General features: G+C 38.7%; 2 protein-coding genes across 6 annotated transcripts in view; one reads left to right on the top strand and one right to left on the bottom strand.

Moving 5' to 3' along the window:
* Positions 1–273: 273 nt before the first annotated feature.
* LOC121737755 (epsilon-sarcoglycan) lies at positions 274–9,362 on the bottom strand. 3 transcript variants are annotated; one of them, XM_042129443.1, is made up of 11 exons: positions 9,227–9,362; positions 8,923–8,960; positions 8,646–8,772; positions 8,412–8,554; positions 6,995–7,143; positions 6,288–6,419; positions 3,223–3,397; positions 2,711–2,952; positions 2,056–2,124; positions 1,622–1,720; positions 274–853 (listed from the first exon to the last, which is right to left on the bottom strand). In XM_042129443.1, exons 3-11 carry the CDS (start codon positions 8,767–8,769, stop codon positions 415–417), a joined length of 1,572 nt encoding a protein of 523 aa, XP_041985377.1. In that variant the 5' UTR covers positions 8,770–8,772; positions 8,923–8,960; positions 9,227–9,362; the 3' UTR covers positions 274–414. The 3 variants fall into 3 exon arrangements, with proteins under 3 accessions (XP_041985377.1, XP_041985378.1, XP_041985379.1); XM_042129444.1 differs by lacking the exon at positions 8,923–8,960; XM_042129445.1 differs by lacking the exons at positions 2,056–2,124; positions 9,227–9,362 and having other exon boundaries at positions 8,923–9,070.
* A 321-nt stretch (positions 9,363–9,683) lies between these two features.
* Positions 9,684–23,530, top strand: part of LOC121737571 (inositol polyphosphate-5-phosphatase A) — a 36,911-nt gene continuing 23,064 nt past the window's right edge. For all 3 annotated transcript variants that reach the window (XM_042129228.1, XM_042129227.1, XM_042129226.1), the window contains exons 1-2: positions 9,684–9,971; positions 13,026–13,256. In XM_042129228.1, coding sequence (XP_041985162.1) covers positions 9,891–9,971; positions 13,026–13,256 — 312 coding nt within the window. In that variant the 5' untranslated portion in view covers positions 9,684–9,890. The remainder of the gene's footprint in view (positions 9,972–13,025; positions 13,257–23,530) is intronic.

The following is a 23,530-nucleotide window of genomic DNA, read 5'->3' as shown; positions in this document are numbered from 1 at the left end:
GTCTAAGTTCCTTGTTTAACACTAATTTATCATCATAATTTAAGGCCTATTTTCTAGATATTTTGCCTATTTTGGACTATTGGTCTCAATGTAGGCACAAAGAAGAGTCAAGAAGGAAGCGACAAAGTAATTAATATGTAAATGCAGTACATTTTTATACCTTACTAGCTGTAACGGTGAACTTCGTGTCACTTTAAAACCTTCCCTGGACTTCTACGAATATTTTAAGACTAAAATCAGCCCAATCCGTCCAGCCGTTTTCGAGTTTTAGCGCGACTAACACATTTGAAAATCCATTTTTATATATATAGATTGACTCTTTCATATTATGGCAAATTGTGCTTCAGGGCTATTAAATAATTTATGGCCTTAACAGAACCAAGTTTTGACTGGCGGTTCGCCGGCAGTCTTTTGTCAGATCTGTCCAATCCCCGATATGCCGTATTTAGCCAACTCAGGCACATTAATATCATCCAAATCAGCGGAATAGTCCTGTTTGAAACCAGGAATTTCCGGTTTGAACCCGATCACGTCCGGTTTGAAACCGATTTGATCCGGTTCCATGGGGACATAATCGTCTGATCCGTCAGCTAGGTCGATGATTTTGTTTCTTAGGAGGAGGCTATCCAGATCGTTGTTTATATTAGCTTCGTTCAGGAGTTTAAGGGACTCCTCCAAGGCCAGGTGTCCACGGTTATCTGGTGAGGGGTTGGTTGGGGTTTTGGTGGAGCGTCTGTGGTGGAGGGAGTTGGTATTAGATCCGGTGTACGGCGGTGGTTGGGGACGGTTGTAGTCGCCCGCTAAATTCGTCGATGACTTCGGACTGTAGGGCCTCGCGAGACTGTTGTTTGGACTGGAAGTAAAGAAAATCCTTAGTAATTATAATAAAAGGTTATAAGTGAAAAAGTGTATGTCTTTTTTTTTAACGGCCTTTGGCCGACCACACATTCCCACCACTGTATCTCCTGTGTCGCCAGGATCGACAGCGGTATCCAACCACGAAAACCCTTTGATATGATCTCAGGGAGCCCGAGGGACATGCTAAAGCTGTCTTGGGACCCGCAACGAAATTAATCAGAAGAAAATAGGAGGAGTAGGAAGAATTCCAGATTCCCTCCCCAATATATAGCGGGAGACAGCACAAAGTTGCAAGTGTATGTCTGTCTGTCTGTTACATCTTCACGCTTACACGGCTGAATCGATTGTGATGACATTCGGTGTAGAGATACTTTAAGAGATGGGAAGGTCCTAGGACCTAGTTGGATAAAAGAATTTCGAGGCGACGGACTTTGCGGGCGTCATACATAATATATTAAAAAATAAAATGAACTCATAAAAACCTTATTTACTTTAAAGTTATATAAATAAAAAGGCCGGTGTAATCATAAGATGTAAGTAGGTATTTACTTTAAAGTTATTATATAAATAAAAAGGCTGGTGTACCTAATCATAATAATATGTTGATGTGTCTAGGCCCGCTTGGGCCAGTTTGGCATACATGCTAGGTATTTCTTTTGTTCTTATAGTTTATGAAAGAGAAGACTTTTTTTAACAAAATTAACAGTTACCCAAACTGGCATAAGATGGCTTAAGAGCATACATAATAGACCAAAACTCATACCTCGGACCCAAACTATCGACAGTATTGTCAGCCACCTGGGTTTGCTCGGTGTTGCTTGTGCCGTATCTGCAAAGCTCTACTTTAGCCGACTTGTGGGCTCTAAAACAAAAAACAGTGTTTTCTGCTGCTTCTGGGTTTTGTAGGTAAGTACTTACATAACATTTTTAGCGTTTAAAGTTTTTTGTACCTATCTAAAGTTTTTTACACGATGAAAAGGTGTAAGTATGAAATGAAAAGGTGTCAGTATGAATATTTTTTTTCAGTTTAAATTACGATTTCCAGCTTTAGCTATCATTATTATGTTTAGCACATTTCCGGTTAGTATTTTAGATCGTTACTTTAATATTTTTTGTGATTATTAGACAAAATAAAAATGTTAAAGAAAGAGGTAAGTATTAATATTGTTATTAACACATATATAACATTCTTCAAACCTTCGTTTTTTGTAATCTGCGCAAATGTGATAAATGTTATCTAAAAACACTTCTGATACGGGATCATTCCTGCAAATAAATTTAAAAAAGTTGAAAACAAGGAATTGGCTTCACTTCATTGAAGGGCGCAGACGTTTAACTATGAATATTTATCTGATACTTTCAATGCCGGGAAAGGATATGGGCTACTTTTTGCTGAAAAACGTTTGGTTCCCGTGGAATTTCTTAGTCTAGTCACTCTAGTAGGATATAATGAAAGCACACACCACCCGCATACTATGAGATAATATTAATATACTTACACGGCAGCATAATGGAAGCACAGCACAGCGGGCAGCGCGGCAACGCACAACAGTAACAACACGAGCGGCGCCGCCAGCGCTGCAGTCAGCTGCTGCGCGTAGCGGCACGACGGCAGCGCGTTATAGTTCCACGATTTTACAACCACATACTATGGGATATAAGACGTATTATACTTACACGGCAGCATAATGGAAGCACAGCACAGCAGTCAGCGCGGCAACGCACAGCAGTAACAATACGAGCGGCGCCGCCAGCGCTGCAGTCTGCTGCTGCGCGTAGCGGCACGACGGCAGCGCGTTATAGTTCCACGATTTTACAACCACATACTATAGGATATAAGTAATATACTTACACGGCAGCATAATGGAAGCACAGCACAGCAGTCAGCGCGGCTACGCACAGCAGTAACAACGCGAGCGGCGCCGCCAGCGCTGCAGTCAGCTGCTGCGCGTAGCGGCGCGACGGCAGCGCGTCACGATTCCATGACGCCCAGATGTTGTCTGATACCTTCATTTTGGCGGGATTGCTGGCGTTTGGTAACTCTGCGAGGTATTCGAGGCGCTCTGTGGTACGTTCCTTGTAGATAGTGTTGTACTGAAAGGAAATAATCGAAGTTTTGAGAGGTGAATTAGCCGAAGATTTTTTTTAAACAAACAGACAGCGTTTTTAAAGTATAGGCTCCAAAATTACACGATTTTGATGAAAAGAAAAACTATAACTTAGATGAAGACACTTAAATCGTTTGAACACTGGCATATCGTGCTACAAATCATTAAATATTGCCTCATTAAAAATTTACCAGTATGGCATGACCTGCCATGGTAGCCATGGTACCATAACATATAGTAAATAAAGTGAACTTACCAGCTCAAAACTACACCAGTCCAGCGTCAGCCCCGCATCTCTGAAGAGCCTCTCTACTGTCGTCCGCTTGTAGTCTCTGGGGCAGCTCGGCAGACGCGACAGAGGACGGACCTCCTCTCGGAGTCGTTTGAGTTCAGTTGAGAAGGGGGAAGTGCTGCCTAGACGGACTACGAGTCTGGAAAAAAATCACGCCACAAACATTGGAGTAATCATTAGAATGAGGGTGTTTGAAATTCTATTTGCCACCAGGCGCCGCTACGTAGCCTTAGAGCCTAGCCTAGCCTCCTAGGTAGAGGTTGCGTCGACGCAGCGCTGCCGTTTGACGCATAGCCGGCCACACAGACGCTGCGCCATCGCAGCGTTATTACGAAGCTGGCTTGATGTAAACATGCACACGCACATTCATAATACTTTAAGGTTATTTTTAGTTTTAAGTGTTACGTACTGTTCCTATCGTATGTCATATTTTCATCTGAGCTGTTGGTTGTCTGGAAGAAACCGCTAGCAGCGGTAAGACCGCCAATTTGCGCAGTCCTTTATTTGTATAATATTTGTATTGAGCTATGTTTTAATGTGCAAATAAAGAATTTTTATTATTATTATTATTAATAATATTATGCCCTTCCGCTTCGTCTCGGGGGCTGCTGTCCGTCATGTGTGCGTTATGCGCTGCTATCACGACGCAGCGCGCCGTGTGAACACCTTGATTATTTATATGTAAAACAACGCAACGGCAGCGCTGCGTCGACGCAACGCGACGTGTGGACAGGCTCAGGGTTTATCGTGTCAACTGTCATATGTCACGATATAACTATCATGTGTCACGATATAGTTGTTATGAATAGACCGCAAGGCTACAAAGCGGCACCTGGTGGCAAATATTATAATTATTTCAAACACTCTCATTGATCTACAGCTGAACAAGGATCCTACTATTTAGTGAAGTGGGTTAAAAATAATATGGGTAGGTATGTGAAACTTAAATATTATATCAGTAACTTTAGACAGCTCATTTGCAAACGATGGATTACAAATGATGAAAATATTATGTCCGTTTATATTCTATCCATTGCAAATAAACTGAGTGCTTAGTAACAGTGCCGGCTTCAGCACTTCCTGGCGCCTTAGGCGGTCCCCCCACCTAAAACCGCTAAGCGTCATTTTGGCTATTGCATTCGCTAGTTTCGACATCAAATTTAGATGCCAAAAACATATGGGATTTGACATAAGTCATAACGCATCGTTAAATGTCATGGCGCTTGCGATGCGTTATGTGATATGTCAAATTCGGAATTCCATACTTTTTCGACATCTAACTTCCCTATCGAAACCAATTTTTTTCAATACAATATGACTAAGTACTCCGGTATGAACTTGTTTTGTTAGAAAGCCATATAAAAAAACAATTCATCACTACGTACCTACGTAGTGAGCTACGTATTACAACGTAATGTTTTTATGTCGTAACTAGTAACGCACTACATTTTACGTCATCATACGTAGCTAATACGTTGGTAACATAAGTGCTCTATTACTACTAGCGTAACACCTCCGTGGTCTAGTTGTATAGAGCACCGCTCTTGACTCGGAAGTCGTGGGTTCAATTCCCGCGTTGGAAACATGTTATTTCCAAGTTTGGTTAGGACAATGCAGGCTGATCACGTGATTGTCTGACAAATAAGATGATCCATGCGTCGGATGGGCATGTAAAAAGTCGGTCCTGCGCCTGATCTCTCGCCAGTCGTGTCGGTCTTCCGTCCCACTGGGTTATGAGAGTAAAGGAGTAGAGAGTGCTCTTTTGTACTGCGCACACACTTCGGCGCTATAAAATGACTCCTGCGTAGCTGGCCTGGTTTCAATGAAACCGGCCACCGTCACCGAAACCGGTGTGGGAGCTATTATACTACTAGCTTAGACCAATTAAAAATTATTGGTCTGGTTACTATTAAGACAGTAATTCCAGAGATCACTAAAGGGTTACTACGTAAGTTCATAGAATCCATACTATTTGCTAGAGTTTCTTATGGCCACGCTTAAGGATCAATTCAAACCGCAACGCGACGCGTAGATGCATTTCTAAATTTGTATTAAATTGACACACTTGCATGACGTCTCACGCAATCTGTCAAATCCATACAAATTTAGAAATGCATCTACGCGTTGCGTTGCGGTCTGAATTGATCTTTAGGCGAAACCGCAAAAAGCGACGCGACGTGAATGACGCGACACTTCACTTCCATAGAACTGCCGTTTGTAAAACGACAGATTCACGTTTGTAAAACGTCAGTTCTATAGTGAAATGGCGCGTCGTGTAGTGTGGTATAGTGCGGTCTCAACTTTAGAGACAACTTTTTGAATAGTTTGACAGAAAATGTATGGCTTAGGTATGCCAAAAGCTTCGTGCGTGCTATGGAGTGTAGATGGAGGAGAACTATCTCTGTATGTACCTAAAAAGTGTCCGCTGAAATGCGTTAAATTAGGGTGGCGCTACAGTAGCAACAGGGTAAATTTTAAATCGTTTAGCAGCTTTTATTTCAGCTATTTTAGGTTATATTTTTCAAAATATATTGGTATTAACCCAGTAATTCTGTGCCTCGGCTATTCGGCTAACTTCAATTTATATTTTGTCACCAACGGCTACATTCATTCCATACCCTTTGCTGCAGCTAGCGCTACTCTTGGAGGATTTTTCAACTGTTATTTACTGCGTACAGCTGGGCACTTTTTAAAATATCCCCCATATAAGATAGTTCTCCTCCATCTACCCTCCATAGTGAGTGCGTTCGAGAGTGCAGAAGTAATTAAAATTACAGTCAGGAGCGTAGCTACCGCTGTATATGCCGTATCAATAATACGGGGTCCCCACGCCACAGGCCAACGTGCGCAAGCAAAAATTAATGAAAAAAGTCAAGAAAAGCAAACCTTCCTTAGGGTCCCCAAACGAAATGTTATATGAGGCCCCACCAAGCACGCTACGCTTCTGATTAGTCATTTACGATCATAACATTACTCTTACGTCATAATATTTTCAAGGGCAGTTTCGTGTAAAAAATCATTAAACATACCCTTCTCCATCGCTTGGTTTAAGCGGTAGCCGGGCTCCCAGGTCTATAGCTGATGACAGGAACGTAGCATACAAGTCACTGCTACTCTCAGTCCATAGTTTAGTCCGGAGGATATCCTTCAGACCAGTCATCCTGTACAATAGAGCTTGTTGAAAATAGTTAACTCCGATACCCTTCATTTCGTTTACCGCACAAGAAATGTACATTTTTTCGCAACAAAATCTATCTTATGTCTTTTCCCGGGCCTTCAAAAATGTAGAATCTAGATTCTAGACAGTGTCATAGAAATACATACTTTTTTTCTAGCCTATGCTGTCCCACTGCTGGGCAAAAGCCTCCCCCAAGTTCTTACATTGTGCTCGCTCCTGTGCCACCGCTGGCCAGCCTGGCTGGTATGCTTCCTGGCTGGTTTAGGCCGGCCACGGCGGCGGCGTCCATCTTCCGGTACCCACTCAGTTGATATCTTTGCCCAGCGGTCGGGATGCATGCGGCTTACGTATCGCGCCCAATCCCATTTCAACTTTGCGGTCTTTACTCCTACGGCCTTTATTCCCGTTTTTGAACGCAGTATGTTGTTTCTCATTTTATCGAGAAGTTTAACTCCTAGCATATTCTCCGCTCCATCGCTCTTTGGCATACCCCGAAATACATACTTATTATATTCAAAAACATGACCCTCCTTCTTCCATCAAATAAAATATACAAACCTATGCTCATCTAAGAGATCTTCAACATTCAAGTTGTCAATCTTCAGTTCAACCTCATGGGTTGCCATGTTGTCCTTAGGATGGACCTTCAGAGTTAGCAGAACGCGACGAGTCTCATAGTCCTGACGGTTGAGACCAATGACTTCCAGCTAAAAAAAATACAGAACCTTTAGAAACATGAATTACTATCAGCCAAAAATGATTTACCTATGGAATCTTTGGACGCATGATTTAAAGTCTTTATAAAAGACGCTGTAAAAAAGAAAAAAAAAAGAAAAAAAAGGGAGAGACGGCACAAAAAAGATTTTTTTCAACTTACCACGGTCTTTTTAGTGCGTCATCTGTTTTTTGTACCTACTCATGTTTTTTTAGTAAAAATTTTTGGTTGATTTAATGTCTTAATACGGTAACAGCCGAGAAAATATCGACGTTTTCAGTTACCTATAATGATAACGATGTCTCATGCGCATAACAATAAAACTTAGTCATCTCATTCATCAAAATATATCAAAGAAACAAAACACTTGTTACATAACATCAAAAACGTATTTCAAACGATCATTAATTTACCGTGTGATTTTCTCCTATGAAAAAAATATATTATGAAAAACATAATAAATCTTTTGGATATTTATGTTGAATATAATGTTTATGGTAATTTTTTTTATTCATTTATTCTCTGTATGTACAAAGTTAATAAATATACATTTGTTTTAAGGAAATTTCGAAATTTTCAGAATTTAAACGGATTAGTTTTGATTAAAGGATATTTTTAATTGCAAAACCTTTTGTGCGTGAGTCTCTGTCTCGCACCTGACCGATTTTGATTTAATTGTTGGCATGATACAAGATATTTTTTGTAGCACACGAGCTCTTATGTCGTCATTCTATAGGTCTTCCCAGACGACTAGCGACTTGTGAATCTCATAAAAATCGGCCAAGTGCGAATTGGACTCGCACACGAAGGGTTCCGTACCAATACAGAGCAAGAATACCCTAAAAAGTTTTTTGTATGGGAGACTTAAAATTTTATTTTAATATTATTATTAAATATTAATTTAAACATATAACAAAATAATGTGTGAAAAATTCAAGTGCCTATCTCTTGCCATTATTGATATAGAGCGAAAAAAGCCGAAAAAATCACGTTTGTTGTATGGGAGCCCCCCTTAAATATTAATTTTATTTTGTTTCCAGTATTTGTTGTTATAGCAGCAACAGATATACATAATCTGTGAAAATTTCAGAAGTCTAGGCTTCTAGCTATAGTGTTTCTTGAGATACAGCCTGGAGACAGACAGACGGATAGACAACGAAGTCTTAGTAATAGGGTCCCGTTTTTACTTTTTGGGTACAGAACCCTAAAAATTGAAGAGTACATTACCAACTTCGTAAATAATAGAATTTGTTTACATACGGTTAAAGGCGATTGGGATTTCCTTGGCGGAGTTCCAAAAATAAAGCCAGAGTGATGTCTTCCACTATAAATGTAACGCATCCATGACGGCAGTTCCGGTTTGCCGACCAAGGACGCGTGGAAACGATACTGTTGATCAAATTCTGAAAAAAAAGTATATATTTTTTTATTTATTCTGCAACAATAAAAATGGTGTTTGGATACTACATCAAGTTATGTTTATATTTCAAATACCTTGATACGTCCAGTTGAATAAATTAGGACTTATTGGAATTGCGAACATTTCCGTTTGGACCACATCGTAGACATGACACAAAGCAGTTTTCATAAAAAGCATCAATATCAAAATCGGCGCCATCTTCTGGAATTGAAAAAAAAAAACATTAAAATTATATTTTTTTATTTTAAAAATATTTTTGTGTTCGCTTTTACGTCAAAATATGTTAGGTATCGCATCTGCTGAATTTATATGAATACGTGTTCGTGTAATGTTAAACGTAATGATTGTTACCTGTTAAACGCGTCAAGGGAAATTCTCGACCTAATTCACTGGAATAAAAACAATACAATCGATTTCCATTATAAACGATTACGCATTATAAGGTTAGGAACTGAATACTGATCGGACATGTGCAGACTGTGTTACAACAGAGATGTATTTTACTGAAGCCTTAAGCTAAAACTAAAAAAAAATTAAAATACGAAAAAATAACAAAACAATTTTCATACATTTCATGCTAAAAAAAATAAAAATTAATGAGCTACGAAAGCTTCTAAGCTTTTGTTAGATATATTAGTAAATTTACAACACCTACATATTTACGTAGTTCGAAGTTAATTATAATACTCGGTTGACATTGTCTCTCGTCATTATTTTTTATATAATTTCCTGCTTATTTATTTACGTTATATTGTAGAGCCGATAAAAATAAGTAAATACGTCCCTGAAAACAGGGCGTGACGTAAAACACAAACCGACGTCATTGGTCAATATCAGTCTGTTTTGTTATCGAAATTTACGTTCCGTTATACGTTCGGCACAATGTTCTTTATTTTTTATTTATTTTGTCCTCATTAAAATATCGCTTAATTTAGCTTTTTTAATAAAAGTTTTTGAGAATTATAACTATTATTTATAATTAAGTACTTTCTACAGCTTTAAAACCTTTCGACATTGTTTTTTAAAATTGATTGCTTTTGCAAGTTGACAGTTCACATGTGTCACAGTGAAACGGAACGATCTCCATTCATTCTTCACAAATGTCAGAAACTTCAAAGAGTGAGGGTGATTCGCGAAAGTATCAATTTAATTAAAAATACGATAAACTGGAAGGGAAAATAAAATTGGTAACATGATAATACCATTTGTGCGTCGGTGTAGGGCGTACTCGCGCCAGTTTCGCCTGCTCGACGAAATTTAACTCCACTGTCATAACCCACATTCGTGTTACAAATATTGTTTTTTTCTAAGTTTCCGTGATGCTGAAATTCAAAAAAATGGGCTCAGATAAAGTGCCGTTGCTGCTCGTCACCGCTAACGTCGGATCTATATTTGAGGAAGTGAGTATTGTTGATAAAATATATTTTCTTTCACTCGACCAAAATGTCATACAGTGTTACTGGTTTTTGGTCCATACATCTTGTTATTGCTGTAGGTATAATTAGTGGACGGTACACACTTTCTGCTTGATAAATAGATCATTTTCGTACTCCTCGGACGAGTAGAAGTTGATTGTATTTTCAATCGTATTTCCTCATTACCCATACAAAATTATCAATTATGTTGATAAATATTAATAGTCTTGTCCATGTACGTAAGCAACAAGTATATTTCATATTTACCAATAATTTTCCTCCTCATACTTAAGTCATGTTCCTATACCTTTAATAACAATGACGATATTTTGCTAATTTTCCCTTTATAATCCATATTCTAATATCATACTTATTTTACGACCTTTGTGGCTTAGTTGGTCGTCGTGTTGGGAGCTCAAGCCGGGGGTCGCGGGTTCGAATCCCGCCGATGGAACAAAAAGTTTAAAAAAAGTTCCTGGATCATGGAGGTGTATTAAATATGTGTATAATATAATAAAAATCTTAAATATATGTATTAGTATAAAAGTATTAAATAATATGTATATTCCGTTGTCTTGTACCCGTAACACAATTCCTTCAGGTACTCAACACGGGGCCAGACTGACGTGGTGTGAAGCGTCCATAGATATTATTATACATGATGTTTGTCTGTATGTTTGTTAACCTGTCAAGCCCCAAGCGGTCGAATTGGACCGCAATAGCAATAGATTTCCTACAATCCACGATCAAGGGATTTTAACTCGTTATGCTAAAACCACTGAAATTTTTTTGGGTAGAGCTACTTGAGTCCTGGAAAAAGATTTATGATTGATTGATGTTAGGATAGATTTAATTATGACCGTAACAAATTCCGTGTAGACAGAGTTGTGGGTCGTACAATGATAAGTTTGGCTTCCCTTCCTCTTGTTAGTGTCATTCTAATGATAGTTCTAAGTTAGGTAGTTCCAATAATACTTTACATAACCATTTTTAATTTACTTTAAAACTTTGTACATAGAATTTAAAATTTAATACTTTGCAATTCCTTAATTGGACGTAATTAAAGTATGTCTTGTACTAACATTTTTTAAATAACTAGATGACGCTTGCAACTCTGTTACTGAGAAAACACTTTGTCACATGGGAACTATACAATTTTCCAGGATCCTATTTCAGGATTTAAACTATATATCCATACTAAATTTCATAAAAATCAGCAGCTTAAATGTCAAACGGTAACATTTATAATATTTTTAAGGATTTTAAACTAGAGGTTTAGATAAATACAGTAGATATGTATTTTGTATTAACAAGCTATGTTACACATATTTAATGCAAAAAGCCGGGATTTTGCATTTAAACTAGATTATTTTTTATGATAATAAATCGTGAAAAATATAAAATAAACTCTGTTATAATTTTATCATTTTACTCCTTCCTGTTGAGCTGCTGATATTACTAATATCTCTTTGGATAAAAAAATACTATAATTTTACATGGCGTATAACCACTAGATCAGCTATCCCCAACCCGTGGCCCGCGGGCCGCATGATGTAAAGCCATTTTGAAATTTCCGCCCACTGGCAAAATAATGTAAACTTGTCGTGAACTTTTTAAATCGTTAATTTTGAAGAACATTATTTTTTCATACTAAAAACAATTTGCGGCCCACAACACCAAGACCAAAACATGTTTGTGGCCCGTATGAAAATAAGGTTGGGGACCACTGCACTAGATTGTAATTTGTAGGCCTTTTTTATTTTTTTTCTTATTCCAATTTTTTTTAAATAAAAATAAAAATGAATTTTTAATTTTGTTATTCTCGCTAAAACTCGAGAACGCCTTTTTTTTATGAAATAACCCCGGCAAACGAGCAAACGGGTCACCTGATGGAAAGCAACTTCCGTCGCCCATGGACACTCGCAGCATCAGAAGAGCTGCAGGTGCGTTGCAGGCCTTTTAAGGGGTAACAGGGCAGGGTAGGGAAGGAAATTACAGGGGAGGGTGAGGAAGGAAATAGGGGAGGGTAGGGAAGGGAAAGGGGTAGGGGATTGGGCCTCCGGTAAACTCACTCACTCGGTGAAACACAGCGCAAGCGCTGTTTCACGCCGGTTTTCTGTGAGGACGTGGTATCCGTGGTCTCCGGTCGAGCCGGCCCATTCGTGCCGAAGCATGGCTCTCCCACGTCAAAAACGACTTGACATTTAGTCGAATATATTGGTGCAAGTCAAGGGAAAGTTTATATTAGGAGGCAAGTGGCACAAAGTTAACTGTTTCTACTTTCTAGTTAAAACTTTAGTTAAAAATACTAGTACTTATACAAATAAAAAAAAAACCCATAATATGAAAAGGTAACTAAAATTACCTTCTATTGATAAATGATACCATCAAATAAATATTCAAATTCAATTGTGTATTATAAAATTAAGGGAACCCGAGTTCCCAATTCCCATAGAACAAAAGATTATTTAATGCATAATATCACATGCTTGTGTTTTTGATAATTAAATTAGCCATTGTGCTAGTAGTTTACAATTAAAATATAAATTTTTATTGTTAAATTTGTAGTAATATTATACTTAGTCATTTTTTCCTGGCCCCTTTGGTGTATCCTAGTGTCACTCCTATGTTTAGGCTGTAGAGCTTGCAAAAAACGTATGTATACACCCGCAAAATATAACCCACTTTCTGACATAGTTAAAAAACAGACTTAAAATATACTCTCTACTATCAACTGAAAAACATATTACATTTTGCAAAAAACTATAATATTTTCGTCGCAGAACTTATTATTACTAAAAAGATACAAAATAGACGACGAGGAAGGAGATAGGGTACTATTTGTAGGAAAATGTACGGTTCCCGAATCCCGCATACGATAGCCGCGCGGAACATCTTGACGAGCGATTCTCAAACCTGTTTGAATGAGTTGTCTCCATGCTGGTGTATCAGCACATTTTGAGAATGGCTGATCGAGACTTTAGGTTATAAGTACGGATGCTAGAAACCTGCTTACCATTGGTAATCCATCTTCCACAGCCAACCACAATGCTCCCGATCTGGACGTCGGAGTTCCTCGCGGCAGTCGCTCGGATGGATCCCAAGTTCATAGCGCTCCATCTCCAGGAGGTCGGAGGGAAGACATACGAGAAGTCCATGCAGTACGTCCGAGACTTCGTGCAGAGGCTCTGCGACTGCCCTGAGCTGAGGCTGTACGATAAAATCAGGATATACCTGGATGAGGATTTCAGTTCACCGGAGAAGTTTACGGTGAGTGAAATAACTGGGTATTAAATGTGCTATCAGAGAAGTTTTATACGTGGGAGAGCCATACTTCGGCACGAATGGGCTGGCTCGACCGGAGAAATACCACGTTCTCACAGAAAACCGGCTTGAAACAGCGCTTGCGCTGTGTTTCGCCGAGTGAGTGAGTTTACCGGAGGCCCAATCCCCTACCTATTTCCTTCCCTACCCTCCCCTATTCCTTTCCCTTCCCATCCCTACCCTGATGCTGCGAGTGTCCATGGGCGACGGAAGTTGCTTTCCATCAGGAGACCCGTTTGCTCGTTTGCCCCCTTATTACATAAAAAAAATAGGCAGATGGCGGACCTACGTTATTTGGTGGAATTATATAAGGCCGGCCATAGACGGACCGCAAGTTGCAGTCGAAACTGACTGCAAAATGCGGTCGTAACACGGTGATTTGCCGTTTTCATTGGTGACGCGGCGTTAAAGTAAAAAACCGTGTTGGATATATTTTAGATTGCTTGTTTTCTATGAGAGACCGGCCCGGCCTCTTTGATGGCGATAGTTCTAGGACCTTAGTACTTAAAAACCTCTGATTCAGATTTATTTTGCCCCTGACAGTGCCTTAATACCAACAACATAAAGTCCACTTCCATGGAACCTCCGTGATATATCTCTACACTGGGTCGATTGTATGTGATCCGCTGACCTATATAATATCTTATTTTAAACCATTAGTACCTTAGAGAAAAAAAGTTAATAAGGGTGCAAGTAAAAAAAAAGTTATCTTCGTTTTTCTTGACCCCTATGACCTATAAAGTTATTAATAAAACTAGCTGTCCCGGTGAACTTCGTGTCACTTTAAAAGCTTCCCTGGACTTCTACGAATATTTTCAGACTAAAATTAGCCCAATCCGTTTAGCCGTTTTCGAGTTTTAGCGTTACTTACACAATTGGAAATCCATTTTTATATATAAGATGACCTACCATTTCCTTTAAGGCGTTATAGTCATTTTAAAGTGCGACAAGGCTTTATATGAACGTGGGTGGGAGCGCTGCTGGTAAAGGAGAACTGTCAAAAATGACGTTTTTGTATGATGGCAGCGTTAGTTCCTTTTTTCTCCACGTGTTCATTTAAAGCCTTGTCGAGCTGTATACTAGATGACCCGGTGAACTTCATAATATCACTTTCCTCTTAATATTAATTACTAGCTGTCCCGTCAAACGTTTCTTTGCCATATAAAGTATTTCGCCCGTATTATTTTATTGAAGTAAATAAGTATGTCACCATGGCAACGTCCATCGCTATCCCGTCGCACAAACAATGGTCGCCCTCAGTCTAGAGTTGTAATAATTTACTATTATTTATTCAACAAATGCACTTATCAATATAAAAAGTACCCAGTAGCCGATTCTCAGACCCACTGAATATGCATATCACATTTGGTTGAAATCAGTAAAGCCATTTCGGAGGAGTACGCGGCCTAAAATTGTGACACGAGAATTTTATATATAAGATAAACCTTCTCTGGACTTCCACGAACATTTCCAGACTTAAAATAGCCAAATCGGTTCAGTTGCTCTTGTTTTAGCGGGGCTAACAAAATTGACAAATAATTACTATTTTATATAGAGACTAGCGTTTTTGGTGACATAAAACATACTACACAACATGTAGTAAGTATTTTACTGAAATATTTTTAATGAAACAATAGCTACTCTATAGACTTTCAGACTTTTATACGTGGGAGAGCCATGCTTCGGCACGAATGGGCCGGCTCGACCGGAGAAATACCACGTTCTCACAGAAAACCGGCGTGAAACAGCGCTTGCGCTGTGTTTCGCCGAGTGAGTGAGTTTACCGGAGGCCCAATCCCCTACCCTATTCCCTTCCCTACTCTCCCCTATTCCCTTCCCTTCCCATCCCTACCCTCCCCTATTACCCTATTCCCTCTTAAAAGGCCGGCAACGCACCTGCGGCTCTGCTGATGCTGCGAGTGTCCATGGGCGACGGAAGTTGCTTTCCATCAGGTGACCCGTTTGCTCGTTTGCCCCCTTATTTCATAAAAAAAAAGACGAATTTGATTAATCTCTGAGCTAATTCGGCACAAGTGGGAACATAATTTTACATATAATATGAACGTGATAATATATAGCATAATGATTTTAAGAATTCCGATTGTTCTAAAACAATTATTATGCATAGAAACCATGGGCGTCCTTGTAAAATTGGTGGAAATAATGCCAGAATCTTTAGAGAAGCTACCCACAATAACAATAATAACTCTCGTTGAAAAGACTCAAAATTTGCTTTTTCGGGTTCCTTTCTCAAGGATCAAACAGGACTTATGTATGAAACTGAATGCAGCAGAATTTATGCCAGCCGAAATTCTGCGACTCACAACTAGGGAATGCAAATCTCGCGAGATTGGAGCTCAAGCGAGATCCCGCGAGTTTATGAATACAATACCGCGAGATCTCGAAATTTGGTGGGTTTTTTTTGCAAATAATCACAATATTTGAATAAATTACGAAAAAAAGTAATAAATATTATAAGTATTATAAGATTAACATTCATTTTCACGATTTTTTCTATAGAATTTTATGCATCAAACTATGTTTGACGTATCTGTATATAATTTTTAAAAACGCCTCCGTGGTCTAGTGGTATAGAGCGCGGCTCTTGACTCGGAGGTCGTGGGTTCGATTCCCGCGTTGGAAACATGTTATTTCCAAGTTTGGTTAGGACAATGCAGGCTGATCACCTGATTGTCTGACATTGGTCTGACAAGTAAGATGATCCATGCGTCGGATGGGCATGTAAAAAGTCGGTCCTGCGCCTGATCTCTCGCCAGTCGTGTCGGTCTTCCGTCCCACTGGGTTATGAGAGTGCTGTTGAGTATTGCGCACACACTTGGGCAGTATAAAATTACTCCTGCGTAGCTGGCCTGGTTTCAATGAAACCGGCCACCGTCACCAAAACTGGTGTGGGAGCTGTTATTATTATTATTATTATTATATAATTTTTAAGTAGTAAACTTTGACATATTATATAACTATCTACTATCTATCAATTAATAACAAATGAAAGAAACAACCAGTCTTCTCTTCTAATGTGCGCTTTTATAATTTGCACGTGGACGTGGCGGTAATATCGTAGACGTCCGCAGTAAAACGATAACATATGGAAGTAGAATGTATGGAAATATTATATGAAGACGCTTTCAAATTTCCGTTGACGATAACTTTTTAACATGCACGTTAGAGGACATCACGACGTCTACACGTCAAAGGGCATTTAACGTACCCAACGTTTTATGGAAGCCGGCGTCCACGATAACGTGACGTCCAGAATTATAAAAGCGCACATTATCAAACACAAATATTTTAGTAATAAAACACTTCTTTTATAACTAAAAAAACAACGACAAGTCAAAATTCAGGACCTAGTTGAAAAACACAGTGCACAGTTGCTTAGGCCAGCTCCTCTTTGTTTTTACTCCGTGATCGCAACTCCGGGGGTCCGTGTCAGTTCGCGCTTCGAATAAGACGTTTTCATGCTCAAGTGCAATCTCGTCAAACTCGCGAGATCTCGCCTCTTTTTCATCCGAGATCAATCTCGCTAAAAAAGGCCGAGATAGCACAACTCACAAATTACGCTCTTTGGCTTCAGCCTGACTTCACTGCCTGTCCTTCTGTCACCAGATTGTATCTCAATGCGCTATACCAATCACCAAGACAGTTGAAAGTTTCACAAAATGTTCACAGCTCGACAAGGCTTTAAATGAACGTGGGTGACATTGACGGGAGCGCTGCTGGTAAAAGAGAACTGTCAAACACAGGTCGAAAATGACGTTTTTGTATGATAGAAGCGTTAGTTATGATTTAGTTTCTTTGTTCCACGGTTTCTTGCACGGTTAATCAGATTTTTACAAATTCTTGTTGGTAAAGCAAAAAATGGCAAGACGTAATCGCAAATACTGTTAAAGGGGTGTCCGGGGAAATAGCCACATTTCGGCCAAAAGTCCGGGAATTTCGTCGTGCCTGACCGGCGCCGGCAATTTAGGTAATGGCAACCCTATCTACAACCTACATTACATAGTCCGATGGCAACCCTATCTACAGACTACAACCTACATTACATAGTCCCTAGTCCCTACATGTCGACAAGGGCTGTCACGTTGTAGAAATTAATTATTAAAATCGTTTTGGTGTTGCTTTACTTAGCCCGAGGGCTTATAAATTGTGTCAAACGTCGTTGGCTAGTTAATTTAATAAAATATAGGCCGAGCACAAGTTTAAGATCCAAAACTGGAAGGGGTGTGTTCGATTTTTAAATCTCTTTTCGGGATTGGTTAATTAATGATCAGACGAGTCGTTATTGGTAGATTGTGTATACATATATTATTGGCAGCTATTGCATATTATTGGTACTAGCTATTTGACCAGCTATTATATATATTATATATACAAAACACGAATAAAATGACATTTTCTAAAAATAATTCCTAACTAGATCGATTTATTGCCCCCGAAACCCCCTATCTTATATCTTTAAACGAGCAATTCTTGTATGTATATATATATATATATATATATATATATATATATATATATATATATATATATATATATATATATATATATATACATATATACATATATACATATTTTCTTGTCTTTCCTGGGACAATGTACGGTTCCGCGGACGATAAACGAATTTTGGCGCAACGGATTTGCGGGCGTCATCTATTTGTACAATATCTATATTGGAATCTCGGAATCGGCTCCAACGCTATTTGATATATATACATATATATATATATATATATATATATATATATATATATATATATATATATATATATATATATATATGTATATATGTATATATATATATATATATATATATATATATATATATATATATATATATATATATACATATATACATATATATATATACATACAAGAATTGCTCGTTTAAAGATATAAGATAGGGGGTTTCGGGGGCAATAAATCGATCTAGTTAGGAATTATTTTTAGAAAATGTCATTTTATTCGTGTTTTGTATATATAATATATATAATAGCTGGTCAAATAGCTAGTACCAATAATATGCATATATATATATATATATATATATATATATATATATATATATATATATATATATATATATATATATATATATATATATATATATAAATCTCGGAATCGGCTCCAACGATTTTCATGAAATTGAGTATATAGGGGGTTTCGGGGGCGATAAATCGATCTAGCTAGGAATCATTTTTAGAAAATGTCATTTTATTCGTGTTTTGTCGAATACCGAGCGAAGCTCGGTCAAATAGCGTTGGAGCCGATTCCGAGATTCCAATATAGATATTGTACAAATAGATGACGCCCGCAAATCCGTTGCGCCAAAATTCGTTTATCGTCCGCGGAACCGTACATTGTCCCAGGAAAGAAAAGAAAATTTCCCGGGTCTCAAATTATCTCCATACCAAATTTCAGCAATATCGGTTCAGCGGTTTGGACGTGAAGAGGTATCAGACAGACATTTTCGCGTTTATAATGTTACCTACCAGAATCTGATGGCAAATTTTGACAGCATATTTTCAAAAAATATCCTTAATCATTGGATTAATTTTTATATTGGCATGTTTCACACACAGAATAAGCCGCTATAAGAAAAAAAAGGAACAAAATGTTTTATTCCAATCACCCCGGTGTTGTTAGAGTCAATTTAATTTCTCACTTTTTGCCATCAGATTCTGGTAGACCTATAACAGGGGTCACCAATTAGTTTCCCTCGGAGTCCATATCAAGAAATGACCTTCGCGGTCCACACATAAAAAAAATTAAACAAAGGTAATTAATTACGGAATTCACAAAGGTATTTTGTTTACATATTCAATGAGAAAAGAGGCAATTTTTGTTGCTTGTTTGGAGTAAAATTGGTGCAAGTTATTGATATTAAATCCTGAAGGTGTTCATCAGTAAGTCGAGACCGAAATTTATTTTTAACGAAGTTCGTTTTTGAAAATGCTTGGTCTGCACACAATGGGTCGGCGGTCCGGATGCGGAGCGCGGTCCGCCATTTGGTGACCGCTGACCTATAAATACTATTGACGTACATAATATAACACAGTTGCCCTTTCCAGATTCGTCGCGATCCCAAAGTTTTGCTTTGCGGGGGCTGTCATTTGTTATTCATTGTTTACTCACCCCGAGGGTTTATAAATTATGCTAAACGTTGTTTGCTACTATGTACTACGTTTCTAAATTACTACGCTTTGTTACTCGTTAGGGTTGTGACTTGTGAGGAAAATATTTTAACTAGGGTTGTGCTAATATCTTTTAGGCTCCGTTTCCACCGGAGATGAGCTAAGCTGCGTTGCAGGGAACGTGTTTTATAAGAACGAATAGAATCTTTGCGTTGAACGTGGTCAGGCAAATAAAGCGTTTCTATTGGTTCATAATTTAAACACATTCTTCGCAACACAGCTTAGCTCAGTAGCTCTACCATGAGTTTAAAGCTATAGTATTTATCGATACTCGATACCGACTAAGTAAATTTTGAGTATGGCAAATTTTACAGCGCCTCTAGCGGTTACTTGCGGAACTAAAATCGCCATACTAAATATTCACGTAGTCGGTATCGAGTATCGATAAATACTATAGCTTTAAACTCATGGTAGAGCTACAGCTCTGGTGGAAACAAAGCCTAATAAAGGTTTTCGATATTTCATTTGCTCCTAAGTGGCTACCACTGTCACAAGGTACACAGGTAGAGACATGTAGTGATGTCTTGCGTGTCAATTGCCGTGTTGCCGTGCCAAACTGATGTCAATATGTCACGAAAGATGCTTTCTGTTTGGTTGAAACCATAAAGTTAATATACCTAGCCAGAGTAGACAGAATGATAGAGTATGCCGACTTAGAACTGATGTTAATTTTTTTAAATTTGATGTATTATGACGAAAATCGTCGCTAGGGTTGTTAACTTGTTACCTACGAATTAAAAAATATGACATATTCGATGGACGTGTTCCTCTTTGGTCGTTTTGTTGTTTGTGTTTTGGCACATGCGATTAAAATTGTCAGAATCCAATTTTGAAATATTTATTCTAAATATTTAAAAATAAATTATATCAGCCAGCGCGAGGCACAATCCATTCATAATCCTAGTGAAACCCGACGAATTTGACAGATATTGAAACCTGTCCGTTTCTTTGCAGTCGAACTACTGGTAGTTATGTCTATTGTGACCTAGCGGAATAGAGAAACAAAGGCCTGAGCAAGAGAGATGTCAGTTGTCACTATCAGTAACACTGCGTGGTAAAAAGGGACGTGTGATACATGACAGCAGCACTCTTTTTTTGACGTCCAGTCGGATCGTGCCGCACGTTGACAATAGCGATATTGTGTCTGTCTGTTTGTATGTTCCCTCTTTACGCTCAAACCGCTGAACCGGTTTTGCTAAAATTTGGTATGAAGATACTTTGAGCCCCCATTAAGGACATAGGATACTTTTTATCCCGGAAAAATGTACAGTCGTCTAGTTGATCTATGTATATATTATAGGTGTTGTGAAAGCAACAAGGATATAGATTTTACAGCTCGAAAAGGCTTTAAATGAACGTGGCGAAAAAAGGAACTAACGCTGCCAATTGCCATCATACAAAAACGTCAATTTTGACAGTTCTCCTTTACCAGCAGCGTCCCACGCCCACGTTCATTTAAAGCCTTGTCGCACTTTATGTCAGATAACCATCCCTAAATGACAGCTGTCATGTCTTTAATAGAAGCAGGTTGAAAAGAGGCGGAAACGAAACGTCTGACTCTGAAGCATGTATTGTGCGAGAAAGAGATGGGCATATCAAGGGGACAGTGGTGCCAAAATAGAAGCTATTATTGATACAGACATACATTGTATATACGTTATCCATACAATATAGTTACTAGCGACCCGCCCCGGCGTCGCGCGGGTATAAAATATATAGCCACTAGCCTATGATCCTTCACGTGGTCTACTTCTCATCTGTGCCAAATAACATAAAAATTGCTACAGTAGTTCGCGAGATAAGCCCTTTCAAATAATTTCCCCCGTTTTTTCCACATTCTCCTTTTCTCATTCTTCATCCTCTTAGCGTTATAAAATATAGCCTATAGTCTTCCTCGATAAATGGGCTATCTAACACTGAAAGAATCATCAAAATCCGTTGCGTAGTTTTAAAGATTAAAGAGAACAAAGGGACATGAGAGAAAAGGGAGGGAGGGTATAGATATATTATAATATTATGAATACAAAAGTGTGTTTGTCTGTGTGTCTGTCTGAAGAGGTATCTTCTCGCCCAAACCGCTGAACCCCGGGAAAGGGCATTATTATGGCCAATTGGCCAGGAGGTGGCAGTCTTTAACCATCAGGTGTTCCGACCGCTCGTTGTTTCCCAGTTTATTTCATGAAAAGGCCGCATATCTATTAGTGCTCGTCATAATACGAAGCCCTATTGCAAATCCTATAACATTATAAGATTAAATAGAGCGTAGGTTGAAACCGTGTTCAAAATTGCTACGAAATTATTGTAGTTGGTTTTGTTGCTAAACGTAGATTCCATCCATTTGGTCTGGGTGACTTTGAGTGCCGGGAAATGACATAGGAAATTTTTTGTCCCGGAAAAATGTACGGTTACAGACTTCAGTAAAATAAAAAAAATTAAATAAGGGCTCAAACGAGCAAACGGGTCACCTGATGGAAAGCAACTTCCGTCGCCCATGGACACTCGCAGCATCAGAAGAGCAGCAGGTGCGCTGCCGGTCTTTTAGGAGGGAATAGGGTAATAGGGGAGGATAGGGAAGGAAATAGGAGAGGGTAGGGAAGGGAAAGGGTAGGGGATTGGGCCTCCGGTAAACTCACTCACTCGGCGAAACACAGCGCCAGCGCTGTTTCACGCCGGTTTTCTGTGAGCCCGTGGTATTTCTGCGGTCGAGCCGGCCCATTCGTGCCGAAGCATGGCTCTCCCACGTCAAATTTTTGCGCAACAGAGTTGCGGGCGACATCTAGTATTATAATGCAAAAGTTTGTCCTTCTGTCAGTCACCTCTTCACGACCAAACCGCTGAACCTATAGTAAATCTCTAAATAGTATAAAACAAAGTCGCTTTCCGCTGTCTGTATGTATGTGTGTATGTATGCTTAGATCTTTAAAACTACTCAACGGATTTTGATGCAGTTTTTTTTAATAGATTGAGTGTTTCAATAGGAAGGTTTATATGTATAACATATGCATAATATGGTAGAGAAACACTGATAATTTTAGAGGTTTCTAATGTTATGTCGTAAATAAATTCATTTTTTTGCGTTTATATTGCAAACGCTGGCTAAACCCTACGAGATAGATCAAAATAATGTACTACAGTATTGTACACCTTAGTAAGGTAAACAAAAAAGTCCGCGATGGTATATGTCTATTTCTTAGGGATAACTCACAATAGCCATTTTTGTTCTTTACTTTTTACGAAAAATAATGGCTTATTTACGAAGCGATTTTAACAATTTACAACATTAACCCTTATCCAAATAAACATGTTTGGAAGCTAAGACATTAAATGTAGATTATAATTGTCTTTTACACTATACAATTTCGATCAATACTTTAGAAGTTTTCAAACGTATAAACTTACGCGGAATCAAAAAATATGTCGCGCGGCGGCGGCCGAGGGACATAGCGGTTACGGCGGAACCGGCCGGGGGCTCTCATAAGCTTCGGGCTTATGTTATTGTAGTAGATAGTGTATTTCGTCATTGTGTGGTTGTGCAGACGGTAACGCAGAGGAGCAACCACAACGCTTTCTTTCAGATATTCATTGTTTCTGGTTCTTTGGTTTCTGAATTGTCGATAAAAATATATTTGACTTGGTTAGAAAAACGGACTTTTGTTTTTGCTTTGCGATTGGGTTATTTGTTGCTTTGTGGGTATTACTATACGATCATGCCTGGAAGACGTCGTCGTTCGAACATAGGTCGTAGTACAGTGAATGCCAAAAGAGCACGTTCAGCAAGAGATGAAGAATCGTCAACGGAACGTGAGACTCGCCTCAGCCAGAATAGTGATAGAAATCGAATACAGAGAGAAAGAGAATCGTCTGTAGAGCGTGAGGCTCGCCTCAGTCGGAAAAATGATAGAATTCGGATACAGAGAGAAAGAGAATCGTCTGTAGAGCGTGAGGCTCGCCTCAGTCGGAAAAATGATAGAATTCGGATACAGAGAGAAAGAGAATCGTCTGTAGAGC

This window comes from Aricia agestis, chromosome 21, assembly GCF_905147365.1.
Source record: "Aricia agestis chromosome 21, ilAriAges1.1, whole genome shotgun sequence".
NCBI classification, from domain to species: domain Eukaryota; kingdom Metazoa; phylum Arthropoda; class Insecta; order Lepidoptera; family Lycaenidae; genus Aricia; species Aricia agestis.
Note: the sequence above shows the minus strand (reverse complement) of the source record. Positions and strands in the feature narration are given on the sequence as shown.